Here is a 16,060-nt window from a genome sequence, read left to right as displayed (position 1 = left end):
GTGAAAGGAAGAGAGATACATAGAGAAAGAGTGAAAGGAAGAGAGATACACAGAGAAAGGGAACAAGTAGAGAAAGAGTGAAAGGAAGAGAGATACATAGAGAAAGAGTGAAAGGAAGAGAGATACATAGAGAAAGAGTGAAAGGAAGAGAGATACACAGAGAAAGGGAACAAGTAGGAAAAGAGTGAAAGGAAGAGAGATACATAGAGAAAGAGTGAAAGGAAGAGAGATACATAGAGAAAGAGTGAAAGGAAGAGAGATACACAGAGAAAGGGAACAAGTAGAGAAAGAGTGAAAGGAAGAGAGATACATAGAGAAAGAGTGAAAGGAAGAGAGATACATAGAGAAAGAGTGAAAGGAAGAGAGATACATAGAGAAAGGGAACAAGTAGAGAAAGAGTGAAAGGAAGAGAGATACATAGAGAAAGGGAACAAGTAGAGAAAGAGTGAAAGGAAGAGAGATACATAGAGAAAGGGAACAAGTAGAGAAAGAGTGAAAGGAAGAGAGATACATAGAGAAAGGGAACAAGTAGAGAAAGAGTGAAAGGAAGAGAGATACATAGAGAAAGGGAACAGGTAGAGAAAGAGTGAAAGGAAGAGAGATACATAGAGAAAGAGCGAAAGGAAGAGAGATACATAGAGAAAGAGCGAAAGGAAGAGAGATACATAGAGAAAGAGCGAAAGGAAGAGAGATACATAGAGAAAGAGTGAAAGGAAGAGAGATACATAGAGAATGAGTGAAAGGAAGAGAGATACATAGAGAAAGGGAACAAGTAGATAAAGAGTGAAAGGAAGAGAGATACATAGAGAAAGAGTGAAAGGAAGAGAGATACATAGAGAAAGAGTGAAAGGAAGAGAGATACATAGAGAAAGAGTGAAAGGAAGAGAGATACACAGAGAAAGGGAACAAGTAGAGAAAGAGTGAAAGGAAGAGAGATACATAGAGAAAGAGTGAAAGGAAGAGAGATACATAGAGAAAGAGTGAAAGGAAGAGAGATACACAGAGAAAGGGAACAAGTAGGAAAAGAGTGAAAGGAAGAGAGATACATAGAGAAAGAGTGAAAGGAAGAGAGATATATAGAGAAAGAGTGAAAGGAAGAGAGATACACAGAGAAAGGGAACAAGTAGAGAAAGAGTGAAAGGAAGAGAGATACATAGAGAAAGAGTGAAAGGAAGAGAGATACATAGAGAAAGAGTGAAAGGAAGAGAGATACATAGAGAAAGAGTGAAAGGAAGAGAGATACACAGAGAAAGGGAACAAGTAGAGAAAGAGTGAAAGGAAGAGAGATACATAGAGAAAGAGTGAAAGGAAGAGAGATACATAGAGAAAGAGTGAAAGGAAGAGAGATACATAGAGAAAGAGTGAAAGGAAGAGAGATACATAGAGAAAGAGTGAAAGGAAGAGAGATACATAGAGAAAGAGTGAAAGGAAGAGAGATACATAGAGAAAGAGTGAAAGGAAGAGAGATACATAGAGAAAGAGTGAAAGGAAGAGAGATACATAGAGAAGAGTGAAAGGAAGAGAGATACATAGAGAAAGAGTGAAAGGAAGAGAGATACATAGAGAAAGAGTGAAAGGAAGAGAGATACATAGAGAAAGAGTGAAAGGAAGAGAGATACAGAGAAAGGGAACAAGTAGAGAAAGAGTGAAAGGAAGAGAGATACATAGAGAAAGGGAACAGGTAGAGAAAGAGTGAAAGGAAGAGAGATACATAGAGAAAGGGAACAAGTAGAGAAAGAGTGAAAGGAAGAGAGATACATAGAGAAAGGGAACAGGTAGAGAAAGAGTGAAAGGAAGAGAGATACATAGAGAAAGAGTGAAAGGAAGAGAGATACATAGAGAAAGAGTGAAAGGAAGAGAGATACAGAGAAAGGGAACAAGTAGAGAAAGAGTGAAAGGAAGATAGATACATAGAGAAAGGGAACAAGTAGAGAAAGAGTGAAAGGAAGAGAGATACATAGAGAAAGGGAACAAGTAGAGAAAGAGTGAAAGGAAGAGAGATACATAGAGAAAGGGAACAAGTAGAGAAAGAGTGAAAGGAAGAGAGATACATAGAGAAAGGGAACAGGTAGAGAAAGAGTGAAAGGAAGAGAGATACATAGAGAAAGAGTGAAAGGAAGAGAGATACATAGAGAAAGAGTGAAAGGAAGAGAGATACATAGAGAAAGAGTGAAAGGAAGAGAGATACATAGAGAAAGAGTGAAAGGAAGAGAGATACATAGAGAAAGAGTGAAAGGAAGAGAGATACATAGAGAAAGAGTGAAAGGAAGAGAGATACATAGAGAAAGGGAACAAGTAGAGAAAGAGTGAAAGGAAGAGAGATACATAGAGAAAGGGAACAGGTAGAGAAAGAGTGAAAGGAAGAGAGATACATAGAGAAAGGGAACAAGTAGAGAAAGAGTGAAAGGAAGAGAGATACATAGAGAAAGAGTGAAAGGAAGAGAGATACATAGAAAAAGGGAACAGGTAGAGAAAGAGTGAAAGGAAGAGAGATACATAGAGAAAGGGAACAGGTAGAGAAAGAGTGAAAGGAAGAGAGATACATAGAGAAAGGGAACAAGTAGAGAAAGAGTGAAAGGAAGAGAGATACACAGAGAAAGGGAACAAGTAGAGAAAGAGTGAAAGGAAGAGAGATACACAGAGAAAGGGAACAAGTAGAGAAAGAGTGAAAGGAAGAGAGATACATAGAGAAAGGGAACAAGTAGAGAACGAGTGAAAGGAAGAGAGATACATAGAGAAAGGGAACAAGTAGAGAAAGAGTGAAAGGAAGAGAGATACATAGAGAAAGGGAACAAGTAGAGAAAGAGTGAAAGGAAGAGAGATACATAGAGAAAGGGAACAAGTAGAGAAAGAGTGAAAGGAAGAGAGATACATAGAGAAAGGGAACAAGTAGAGAAAGAGTGAAAGGAAGAGAGATACATAGAGAAAGGGAACAAGTAGAGAAAGAGTGAAAGGAAGAGAGATACATAGAGAAAGGGAAGGAGATGGATAACAAGAGAGATAGAACAGGAAGAAAAGTGTTACCCAGGCTGACGAGGACCCTCTGGAGAGCCTGGTATGATGACGTCTGCAGGTCGAACAGAGACAGTCTGTAGTCTGAGCTGAGCTGGGCCTCGTGACGAATCGACTCAAACAACGCAGACGCTCGGTACAGCTGGAGAGAGAGAAAGAGAATACACAGCTACATCACACACGCATTCACGCCTGAATACATATCCATGCCGCAGCCCTATCACGATATATACGCAATTCGTTATTATTTTCAATACAGGTCATCTCAAATCTCTAGAATCAGAGACTGCAGTTCCATAGTCCACCAGCATGTGTCAGCAGGACTGAAGAGAAGCTCAATTCTGAAACTATGTTGATACCTGGTGCTGGGCCTCTTCCAGGTTGCTGCTGGCCCACAGTGACAGGCCCAGACGGTGACGGATCTTAGCCTCCTCCTCTCTCCTCCCACACTGCTCCGCTAGACGCAGACCTGAGAGAGAGACAGAAGAGAAAGTGAGAGAAAGAGGGAGTCTCAAAACATCATTAAATCACCCTCTTCTCCAAAAACCATGTCTTCATTCATTCACTCTCTCTCTCTCGTTGTCTCTCTCTCCTCTCACCTTCTTGCAGGTACATGACAGCCTGTGTGTAGTTCTGTAGCGCATGGTGTGTCCTCCCCAGGCTGCCATATGCCAGTGTCTTGGCTGTGAGGTCATTATTCTGCGCCGCCACACTCAGGTGCTGCTCCTGATGACATCACAAGAGACAGAAAGGTCAAGTCTCAAACCGTCTACCTGACAGAACATGACTATAGTGTGATAGTATGTGTGATAGTGTGTCAGTGGGATAGTGAGTGTGATAGTGTGATAGTGTGATAGTGGGAAAGTGTAATAGTGGGATAGTGTGATAGTGTGTGTGATAGTGGGATAGTGTGATAGTGTGATAGTGTGCGTGATAGTGGGATAGTGGGATAGTGTGATAGTGGGATAGTGTGATAGAGGGATAGTGTGATAGTGTGTGTGATAGTGTGATAGTGGGAAAGTGTGTGTGATAGTGTGATAGTGGGAAAGTGTGATAGTTGGATAGTGTGATAGTGTGTGTGATAGTGGGATAGTGTGATAGTGTGTGTGATAGTGGGATAGTGTGATAGTGTGTGTGATAGTGGGATAGTGGGAAAGTGTGATAGTGGGATAGTGTGATAGTGGGATAGTGTGATAGTGTGTGTGATAGTGGGATAGTGTGATAGTGTGTGTGATAGTGTGATAGTGGCAAAGTGGGATAGTGGGATAGTGTGATAGTGTGATAGTGGGATAGTATGTGTGATAGTGTGATAGTGTGATAGTGGGATAGTATGTGGGATAGTGTGATAGTGGGATAGTGTGTGTGATAGTGTGTGTGATAGTGGGATAGTGTGATAGTGTGTGTGGTAGTGGGATAGTGGCAAAGTGTGATAGTGTGATAGTGTATGTGATAATGTGATAGTGTGTGTTTACCTGACAGTCCACAGCCTTTTCGTAGTTTCCCAGCGCCTCATAAGTCAGTCCCATGTTCCCATAGGCCATTCCCTGACTCCTCCCACTTCCAGTCTCCTCCGCAATCTCTAATGCGCTCTGGTGCCACTAGAGAGAGAGAGATTGATGGACACAGACAGGCAGACAGTAGAACACTGCATGGGGAATATAATAGAGATCGATGGACACAGGCAGGCAGACAGTAGAACACTGCATGGGTAATATAATAGAGATTGATGGACACAGACAGGCAGACAGTAGAACACTGCATGGGGAATATAATAGAGATTGATGGACACAGGCAGGCAGACAGTAGAACACTGCATGGGGAATGTAATAGAGATCGATGGACACATACAGGCAGACAGTAGAACACTGCATGGGGAATATAATAGAGATCGATGGACACAGACAGGCAGACAGTAGAACACTGCATGGGGAATATAATAGAGATCGATGGACACAGACAGGCAGACAGTAGAACACTGCATGGGGAATATAATAGAGATCGATGGACACAGGCAGGCAGACAGTAGAACACTGCATGGGGAATATAATAGAGATCGATGGACACAGACAGGCAGACAGTAGAACACTGCATGGGGAATATAATAGAGATCGATGGACACAGACAGGCAGACAGTAGAACACTGCATGGGGAATATAATAGAGATCGATGGACACAGACAGGCAGACAGTAGAACACTGCATGGGGAATATAATAGAGATCGATGGACACAGACAGGCAGACAGTAGAACACTGCATGGGGAATATAATAGAGATCGATGGACACAGACAGGCAGACAGTAGAACACTGCATGGGGAATATAATAGAGATCGATGGACACAGACAGGCAGACAGTAGAACACTGCATGGGGAATATAATAGAGATCGATGGACACAGGCAGGCAGACAGTAGAACACTGCATGGGGAATATAACAGCACCAACCTGCAGAGCTGCCTCGTTCTCCCCCATCAGCTGGTACACTGCACCCAGCGCCGCGCTCGCTTCGCCCTCTAGTGCTCGGTCCTGGGAGGAACAGGTTTAGAATAAATAGTGATAGCATATAGATGAATAACATACAGGTAACTGCCAAAGGTTAGTCACCCCTCCTTCCCTGCTTGTCATTCATTCATTGGAGGTAGAAGTCTTACCCCTGAGGTGCAGGCGATGTTGAGCTGATGCTCCAGGCAGGACAGGGCTTGCTCATAATTTCCCAGCTGGCTGTGTAGGTCTCCCAGCTCCCCATAGGCCTGGGCCTTCCCCCCTCCTCCACCTCCGCCTCCTAATCCGCCCAGCTCATGGGCCACCACCAGTCTCTTCTCAAAACACACCAAAGCTTGCTGGAGACTACCTAGAGATCTGAGAGGAGTTGTTTTTGTTTACCCCCATTTCCCTTTTCACAGTTGCTCATGTAGACCTGCTGCTTGCTGCATATGAGTCACTATTGCATTCAGAACGAGCCCTACCAATTATTTACATAAATGCATTTCATGAGTCACAACATAAAACACTCAGCTTTGAAAATCCAAACATCAAAAGGCATCTAGTTTCCCAGAGAGATATATGAGCAACTTAAGAAGGCAAACAAGAAAACAAATTGGGCAATAACCACAGGACATGTTAATTTAGCTAGTATGAGATATAATACGTGATATCCTTGGGGGAGGAAATGTAAAAGAGGCTGTGTCTGCAAACTAACACTGAGCTGTGACTTTATCTGTCTAACTACTGTAAGTGACTTGTCCTATCATCACTCTGTCATTTCCTCACCAGGGACCAGCAGAGAAGCAGAGAGAGGAGGGTGAGAGAGAGAGAGATATAAAGACAGAGGAGGGTGAGAGAGAGAGATATAAAGACAGAGGAGGGTGAGAGAGAGAGATATAAAGACAGAGGAGGGTGAGAGAGATATAAAGACAGAGGAGGGTGAGAGAGAGAGATAGAAAGACAGAGGAGGGTGAGAGAGAGAGATATAAAGACAGAGGAGGGTGAGAGAGATATAAAGACAGAGGAGGGTGAGAGAGAGAGATAGAAAGACAGAGGAGGGTGAGAGAGATATAAAGACAGAGGAGGGTGAGAGAGAGAGATATAAAGACAGAGGAGGGTGAGAGAGAGATATATAAAGACAGAGGAGGGTGAGAGAGATATAAAGACAGAGGAGGGTGAGAGAGAGAGATAGAAAGACAGAGGAGGGTGAGAGAGAGATATATAAAGACAGAGGAGGGTGAGAGAGAGAAATAAAGACAGAGGAGGGTGAGAGAGAGATATAAAGACAGAGGAGGGTGAGAGAGAGAGATATAAAGTGAGACGAGGGTGAGAGAGAGATATAAAGACAGAGGAGGGTGAGAGAGATATATAAAGACAGAGGAGGGTGAGAGAGAGAGATATAAAGACAGAGGAGGGTGAGAGAGATATATAAAGACAGAGGAGGGTGAGAGAGATATAAAGACAGAGGAGGCTGAGAGAGAGATATAAAGACAGAGGAGGGTGAGAGAGAGAGATATAAAGACAGAGGAGGGTGAGAGAGAGAGAGATATAAAGACAGAGGAGGGTGAGAGAGATATATAAAGACAGAGGAGGGTGAGAGAGATATAAAGACAGAGGAGGCTGAGAGAGAGATATAAAGACAGAGGAGGGTGAGAGAGAGAGAGATATAAAGACAGAGGAGGGTGAGAGAGAGAGAGATATAAAGACAGAGGAGGGTGAGAGAGAGAGAGATATAAAGACAGAGGAGGGTGAGAGAGATATATAAAGACAGAGGAGGGTGAGAGAGATATAAAGACAGAGGAGGCTGAGAGAGAGATATAAAGACAGAGGAGGGTGAGAGAGAGAGAGATATAAAGACAGAGGAGGGTGAGAGAGATATATAAAGACAGAGGAGGGTGAGAGAGATATAAAGACAGAGGAGGCTGAGAGAGAGATATAAAGACAGAGGAGGGTGAGAGAGAGAGAGATATAAAGACAGAGGAGGGTGAGAGAGAGAGAGATATAAAGACAGAGGAGGGTGAGAGAAAGAGATATAAAGACAGAGGAGGGTGAGAGAGAGAGAGATATAAAGACAGACGAGGGTGAGAGAGATATAAAGACAGAGGAGGGAGAGAGAGAGAGAAATAAAGACAGAGGACGGTGAGAGAGATATAAAGACAGAGGAGGGTGAGAGAGATATATAAAGACAGAGGAGGGTGAGAGAGAGATATAAAGACAGAGGAGGGTGAGAGAGATATAAAGACAGAGGAGGGTGAGAGAGAGATATAAAGACAGAGGAGGGTGAGAGAGATATAAAGACAGAGGAGGGTGAGAGAGAGAGAGATATAAAGACAGAGGAGGGTGAGAGATGGAGTTATAAAGACAGAGGAGGGTGAGAGAGAGAGAGATATAAAGACAGAGGAGGGTGAGAGAGAGTTATAAAGACAGAGGAGGGTGAGAGAGAGAGATATAAAGACAGAGGAGGGTGAGAGAGAGAGATATAAAGACAGAGGAGGGTGAGAGAGAGATATAAAGACAGATGAGGGTGAGAGAGATATAACGACAGAGGGGGGTGAGAGAAAGAGATATAAAGACAGAGGAGGGTGAGAGAGAGATATAAAGACAGAGGAGGGTGAGAGATAGATATAAAGACAGAGGAGGGTGAGAGAGAGAGATATAAAGACAGAGGAGGGTGAGAGAGAGAGAGAGATATAAAGACAGAGGAGGGTGAGAGTTTGAAATAAAGACAGAGGAGGGTGAGAGAGAGATATAAAAACAGAGGAGGGTGAGAGAGAGATATAAAGACAGAGGAGGGTGAGAGAGAGATATAAAGACAGAGGAGGGTGAGAGTGAGATATATATAAAGACAGAGGAGGGTGAGAGAGAGATATAAAGACAGAGGAGGGTGAGAGAGATATAAAGACAGAGGAGGGTGAGAGAGAGAGAGAGAGAGAGAGAGAGAGAGAGAGAGAGAGAGAGAGAGAGAGATAAAGACAGAGGAGGGTGAGAGATGGAGTTATAAAGACAGAGGAGGGTGAGAGAGAGAGAGATATAAAGACAGATGAGGGTGAGAGAGAGATATAAAGACAGAGGAGGGTGAGAGAGAGAGATATAAAGACAGAGGAGGGTGAGAGAGAGAGAGATATAAAGACAGAGGAGGGTGAGAGAGAGATATAAAGACAGAGGAGGGTGAGAGAGAGATATAAAGACAGGAGGGTGAGAGAGATATATAAAGACAGAGGAGGGTGAGAGAGAGAGATATAAAGACAGACGAGGGTGAGAGAGAGATATAAAGACAGAGGAGGGAGAGAGAGAGAGAAATAAAGACAGAGGACGGTGAGAGACATATAAAGACAGAGGAGGGTGAGAGAGAAAGATATAGACAGAGGAGGGTGAGAGAGAGATATAAAGACAGAGGAGGGTGAGAGAGAGATATAAAGACAGAGGAGGGTGTGAGAGAGATATAAAGACAGAGGAGGGTGAGAGAGATATAAAGACAGAGGACGGTGAGAGACATATAAAGACAGAGGAGGGTGAGAGAGATATAAAGACAGAGGACGGTGAGAGACATATAAAGACAGAGGAGGGTGAGAGAGAAAGATATAGACAGAGGAGGGTGAGAGAGAGATATAAAGACAGAGGAGGGTGAGAGAGAGATATAAAGACAGAGGAGGGTGAGAGAGATATAAAGACAGAGGAGGGTGAGAGATAGATATAAAGACAGAGGAGGGTGAGAGAGAGATATATAAAGACAGAGGAGGGTGAGAGAGAGAGAGAGATATAAAGACAGAGGAGGGTGAGAGAAAGAGATATAAAGACAGAGGAGGGAGAGAGTTTGAAATAAAGACAGAGGAGGGTGAGAGAGAGATATAAAAACAGAGGGTGAGAGAGAGATATAAAGACAGAGGAGGGTGAGAGAGAGATATAAAGACAGAGGAGGGTGAGAGTGAGATATATATAAAGACAGAGGAGGGTGAGAGAGAGATATAAAGACAGAGGAGGGTGAGAGAGATATAAAGACAGAGGAGGGTGAGAGAGAGAGAGAGAGAGAGAGAGAGAGAGAGAGAGAGAGAGAGAGAGAGAGAGATAAAGACAGAGGAGGGTGAGAGATGGAGTTATAAAGACAGAGGAGGGTGAGAGAGAGAGAGATATAAAGACAGATGAGTGAGAGAGATATAAAGACAGAGGGGGTGAGAGAAAGAGATATAAAGACAGAGGAGGGTGAGAGAGAGAGATATAAAGACAGAGGAGAGAGGATATAAAGACAGAGGAGGGTGAGAGAGAGATATAAAGACAGGAGGGTGAGAGAGATATATAAAGACAGAGGAGGGTGAGAGAGAGAGATATAAAGACAGACGAGGGTGAGAGAGAGATATAAAGACAGAGGAGGGAGAGAGAGAGAGAGAAATAAAGACAGAGGACGGTGAGAGACATATAAAGACAGAGGAGGGTGAGAGAGAAAGATATAGACAGAGGAGGGTGAGAGAGAGATATAAAGACAGAGGAGGGTGAGAGAGAGATATAAAGACAGAGGAGGGTGTGAGAGAGATATAAAGACAGAGGAGGGTGAGAGAGATATAAAGACAGAGGACGGTGAGAGACATATAAAGACAGAGGAGGGTGAGAGAGATATATAAAGACAGAGGAGGGTGAGAGAGATATAAAGACAGAGGACGGTGAGAGACATATAAAAAGACAGAGGAGAAAGATATAGACAGAGGAGAGAAGAGATATAAAGACAGAGGAGAGAGGAGATATAAAGACAGAGGAGAGAGAGATATAAAGACAGAGGAGGGTGAGAGAGAGATATAAAGACAGAGGAGGGTGAGAAAGAGATATAAAGACAGAAGAGGGTGAGAAAGAGAGATATAAAGACAGAGGAGGGTGAGAAAGAGATATAAAGACAGAGGAGGGTGAGCGAGAAAGAAAGAGGAAAATATTGAGAGAGAGGGAGGGGGGTAAAAGAGACATACAGAGAGATAAAGAGACAGACAGAGAGATAAAGAGACAGACAGAGAGATAAAGAGACAGACAGAGAGAGTGTCTCAGCCCTTACCTGTGTGCGTTGCCCAGTCCCCTGTAGGCTCTCTCCTGGTCCTGAACATGGTTGAGACTCTGAGCCACGGTTAGAAACATCTCACTGTACTTTATAGCTTCCTCAAAGTCTCCCAGAGAGTCATAACAGTCTGCTAGGTTCCCGTAGGCCCTGCCTCTGTCCAGCACACACTCAGCCCCACTCAGCTGCTCCAGCATGGCCAACTGCTGCTCAAAATACCCAATGGCCTCCTCCAGGACGCCCATGTTCATCTTAGCGATGCCCATGTTGCCCTGGACCTGTGCCTCCACGCGGGTGTCTCTGAGGCCCTGTGCCAGGGTGAGCTGGGCCTGGTAGCACTGGAAGGCTGTGGCGTAGTCCGTCAGGGCCATGTGGACAGCTGCCAGGCGGCCCAGAGCACCACACTGCCCCTGTTGGTCGTCTAGAGCGGTGCGGGCAGACAGCTCCTGCTGGTGGAAGGACAGCGCCAGGTCGTACTGGCGGAGGAGTCTGGGGGAGGAAAGAAGGGAAAACCACTATTACTTCTCAGTCAATATTATCTGAAAACATACGGGAAGTTTATAAATAAAATACTAATTTAAATCCTAACTGGATTAGGAGTCTACCTGTGGGCGGAGCCTAGCGCTGAGTATGCGTCGGCCTCCATTTTGTGGCCTTTGACCTCCTGAGCCAGGGTGAGCTGCTGCTGGTAGAACCTCACCGCCCCGGCCACGTCAACCCGACACACACACACATCCCCCAGGTTCCCCAGGGCACGGAACACAGCCTGGACACACACGCACATACACATTGTTTTAATGTAGAATCTCACCACCCCGGCCACGTCAACCCGACACACACACACATCCCCCAGGTTCCCCAGGGCACGGAACACAGCCTGGACACACACGCACATACACATTGTTTTAATGTAGAACCTCACCGCCCCTGCCAAGTCCCCTCCAGCACAAACACACATCCCCCAGGTTCCCCAGGGCACGGAACACAGCCTGGACACACACGCACATACACATTGTTTTAATGTAGAATCTCACCACCCCTGCCAAGTCCCCTCCAGCACACATGCTGACCCCTTAACGACCCATTCCACCAATACCAGTTGTGCTAGTTACTATCTGCACCTGTGTGTTGTTGAGAGCCTGAGCCAGGGACAGCAGGTATCTCTGACAGTCCTCAGCCTTGTTGTATTCCCCCAGGGCTTTGTAGGCCAGACCCAGGTTACAGTAGGCTTTAGCCTGGGACATCTTATCCCCCAGGTCTTTAGCCAGGGCCAGGTCCTGTTCATAATACCTGTTAGGAGAAAGAAGAAAAGGTGTGTTTCCTTCCTCATTTCCTTTTCAAAGTCGACAACTTTCTGTATTTAGTTGGAGAGGTCAGGACAATCTTTAATTATTATACATACAGATGGATGGAGTGTGTCTGCTACCTGACGGCCTCTCTGTACTGTCCCAGGCAGTAGTGTGTGTAGGCCAGGTTGTGGCAGACCTTGCCCTCTTCCTCCAGGTCCTGTAGCTGGGGTGACAGGGTCAGGTACTGCTGGTAGTAGGGAACCGCCTGGACATACTCCCCTCTACAGCAGTGGAAGTTACCCAGGTTACCTACACACACACACACACACACACACACACACACACACACACACACACACACACACACACACACACACACACACACACACACACACACACACACACACACACACACACACACACACACACACACACACACACACACACACACACACACACACACACACACACACACACTTTACCTTTAGGAATCAATAAAGTATATTTAAATTCTTCATTTGTTGGTTTGACCCCCTGTCTGTGTTACCTAGTGCCCTGGTCGTGCTCTGTCTGTGTTACCTAGTGCCCTGGTCGTGCTCTGTCTGTTACCTATTACCCTGGTTGTGCTCTGTCTGTCGGTTACCTAGTGCCCTGGTCGTGCTCTGTCTGTGTTACCTAGTGCCCTGGTCGTGCTCTGTCTGTTACCTATTACCCTGGTCGTGCTCTGTCTGTCGGTTACCTAGTGCCCTGGTCGTGCTCTGTCTGTCTGTTACCTAGTGCCCTGGTCGTGCTCTGTCTGTCGGTTACCTAGTGCCCTGGTCGTGCTCTGTCTGTGTTACCTAGTGCCCTGGTCGTGCTCTGTCTGTCTGTTACCTATTACATTTACATTTAAGTCATTTAGCAGACGCTCTTATCCAGAGCGACTTACAAATTGGTGCATTCACCTTATGACATCCAGTGGGACAGTCACTTAACAATAGTGCATCTAAAACTTAGGGGGGGGGGGGTGAGAGGGATTACTTATCCTATCCTAGGTATTCCTCGTGCTCTGTCTGTCGGTTACCTAGTGCCCTGGTCGTGCTCTGTCTGTCTGTTACCTAGTGCCCTGGTCGTGCTCTGTCTGTCTGTTACCTAGTGCCCTGGTCGTGCTCTGTCTGTCTGTTACCTAGTGCCCTGGTTGTGCTCTGTCTGTTTGTTACCTAGTGCCCTGGTCGTGCTCTGGCTGTCTGTTACCTAGTGCCCTGGTCGTGCTCTGTCTGTCTGTTACCTAGTGCCCTGGTCGTGACCTGTCTGTTATCTGGTGCCCTGGTCGTGCTCTGTCTGTCTGTTACCTAGTGCCCTGGTCGTGACCTGTCTGTCTGTTACCTAGTGCCCTGGCTGTGCTCTGTGTGTCTCGTAGTTCGCGTGCAATAGTCAGGTGGTGCAGGTAGTGCTGGAGAGCCCGGTCGTGAGCGCCCAGAGCCTGATAGGCTACAGCCAGGTTACCATGGGTAGAGGCCTGGGAGGGCCGGTCATTCACCTGGGAGAGGAAAGAAAGGTCAATACCAGGTGTGTGTCTGCCTTCGGTGATATCTGACACCTATGATAGCGTGCAGCCTGGTCGTACATCCCCAGGGCTCTCTGTGTGTGTGTTCGTTCATGTGTATGTGTGTTCACGTGTATATCCTCACCTCTAGTGATATGTGCAGCTCCTGCCGGTGGTAGCGCACAGCCTGGTCGTACATCCCCAGAGCGTTGAATGCATTGCCCATGTTCCCATAGGCCCTGCCCTGAGCAGCATAGTCCCCCAGCTCCTGGACCAAACACAGGTGGGCATTGTGGAGCTTCAACGCTGCATCGTACTCCCCCTTCATCTGATGGATTATACCTGAGAGAGAGGCAGTCCATTGGAGCGAAAGTGAGTGACGGCTAAGCAGAGATTAGAGATCAGACATGAGAATGACCGATTAGGATCACAGCCAACCGTCTGACACAGATGCTGGGCACGTTTAGAAGGACAGAACATCTAACAGTGAATCATGTTGGTTCATTTCTATCTGCAACTTTCAAAGCGTTTCACATCCCTGAATACACCCATGTCCGAGTGTGTGTGTGTGGGGGTGGGGGTTGGGGGGGGCATCAGAGCTAGAGTATCTGCATCAAACAGGACAAGGGAGGGAGGAATGAAAGAGGGAGTAAAGGTGGAGGAGAGACATATGGAAGAGAAAGAGAGAGGTAGGGGGTGTCGAGACAGCAGATGGATCATTAATACATGGACCTGATGTCTCTCCGTCTGATCCAGTATGTGTGTGTGTGTGTGTGTGTGTGTGTGTGTGTGTGTGTGTGTGTGTGTGTGTGTGTGTGTGTGTGTGTGTGTGTGTGTGTGTGTGTGTGTGTGTGTGTGTGTGTGTGTGTGTGTGTGTGTGTGTGTGTGTGTGTTTGTAGGCTAGAGGGTCAGTTGAAAATGGAATGGAGCATGAGATGGGCTAAGCTAGCTTGGCATTCTGAGTGGAGAAACTTTCTTTCATCCTGAACACAGCCCTGATGTAACAAGAGGCAAAGGGTACCATAACATTTTCAATGCCTTTCTAATGTACAAAAACATGTCTGTCAATAATATATCAATGGTTGGTAACTTATCCCAAAATCTTTATTCAAACGAATTTCCTGCCAGGAACATTTGACATTGAAAGCTTGAATGATCTATCAATGTTGGACTAATCAATGGCACTGCAGCCATTCTCTTTTAACAGAGTAGATTCTGATCTGCAGCTCAACAGACTTGTGAAAGAAATTAAAAGGTTCAAAATTAGCTAAATACAATTACAGAATTTGCAAACACTCAAAATCCTCTTCTATCCTTGCCTCGGTTTGCTGGGCCTGCACACTGATGCGATACACCATTTTCTCCCCGGTGGATTTGGTCTTGTCGAAGACAGACATTTTATCCTGTAGGGCCTTCAATGGAGTCCTGTGCTCCTCCCTCCATTGGGTAGCATCCTTCTCCAAAGAAACGGTGGCCTGCATGCTCAGGCACACACTCCACACATGCAAACTCATGGCAGTAGAGGCTAAGTGTTAGGCCTCCCTAATCTATTCCTAGACTACTCATCACATTAGGAACTGTTTCTTACTGTTAGGCCTATCAAATCTATTCCTAGACTACTCATCACATTAGGAACTGTTTCTTACTGTTAGGCCTCCCAAATCTATTCCTAGACTACTCATCACATTAGGAACTGTATCTTATTGTTAGGCCTCCTGAATCTATTCCTAGACCTAGACTACTCATCACATTAGGAAATGTATCTTACTGTTAGGCCTCCCTAATCTATTCTTAGACCTAGACTACTCATCACATTAGGAACTGTATATTACTGTTAGGCCTCCTGAATCTATTCCTAGACTACTCATCACATTAGGAACTGTATCTTATTGTTAGGCCTCCCAAATCTATTCCTAGACCTAGACTACTCATCACATTAGGAACTGTATATTACTGTTAGGCCTCCCTAATCTATTCTTAGACCTAGACTACTCATCACATTAGGAACTGTATCTTACTGTTAGGCCTCCCTAATCTATTCCTAGACTACTCATCACATTAGGAACTGTATCTTACTGTTAGGCCTACCAAATCTATTCCTAGACTACTCATCACATTAGGAACTGTATCTTACTGTTAGGCCTCCCTAATCTATTCCTAGACTACTCATCACATTAGGAACTGTATCTTAATGTTAGGCCTCCCTAATCTATTCCTAGACCTAGACTACTCATCACATTAGGAACTGTATCTTATTGTTAGGCCTCCCAAATCTATTCCTAGACCTAGACTACTCATCACATTAGGAAATGTATCTTATTGTTAGGCCTCCCAAATCTATTCCTAGACCTAGACTACTCATCACATTAGGAAATGTATCTTACTGTTAGGCCTCCCTAATCTATTCTTAGACCTAGACTACTCATCACATTAGGAACTGTATATTACTGTTAGGCCTCCCTAATCTATTCTTAGACCTAGACTACTCATCACATTAGGAACTGTATCTTACTGTTAGGCCTCCCTAATCTATTCCTAGACTACTCATCACATTAGGAACTGTATCTTACTGTTAGGCCTACCAAATCTATTCCTAGACTACTCATCACATTAGGAACTGTATCTTACTGTTAGGCCTCCCTAATCTATTCCTAGACTACTCATCACATTAGGAACTGTATCTTAATGTTAGGCCTCCCTAATCTATTCCTAGACCTA

General features: G+C 45.1%; 1 protein-coding gene across 1 annotated transcript in view; it reads right to left on the bottom strand.

Moving 5' to 3' along the window:
- The window catches only part of LOC124000152 (tetratricopeptide repeat protein 28-like), a gene marked incomplete at its 5' end in the record, with an annotated part of 46,227 nt that overhangs the window by 16,450 nt on the left and 13,717 nt on the right, over positions 1 to 16,060 (bottom strand). The window contains 12 exon segments of the mRNA XM_046306331.1: positions 3,025 to 3,154; positions 3,372 to 3,481; positions 3,612 to 3,738; positions 4,485 to 4,610; positions 5,455 to 5,535; positions 5,661 to 5,868; positions 10,529 to 11,017; positions 11,134 to 11,294; positions 11,650 to 11,818; positions 11,955 to 12,126; positions 13,183 to 13,336; positions 13,488 to 13,684. Of these exon segments, the coding sequence (XP_046162287.1) occupies positions 3,025 to 3,154; positions 3,372 to 3,481; positions 3,612 to 3,738; positions 4,485 to 4,610; positions 5,455 to 5,535; positions 5,661 to 5,868; positions 10,529 to 11,017; positions 11,134 to 11,294; positions 11,650 to 11,818; positions 11,955 to 12,126; positions 13,183 to 13,336; positions 13,488 to 13,684 (2,124 nt within the window).

Source organism: Oncorhynchus gorbuscha, linkage group LG16 (assembly GCF_021184085.1).
Source record: "Oncorhynchus gorbuscha isolate QuinsamMale2020 ecotype Even-year linkage group LG16, OgorEven_v1.0, whole genome shotgun sequence".
Taxonomy (NCBI): domain Eukaryota; kingdom Metazoa; phylum Chordata; class Actinopteri; order Salmoniformes; family Salmonidae; genus Oncorhynchus; species Oncorhynchus gorbuscha.
Note: the sequence above shows the minus strand (reverse complement) of the source record. Positions and strands in the feature narration are given on the sequence as shown.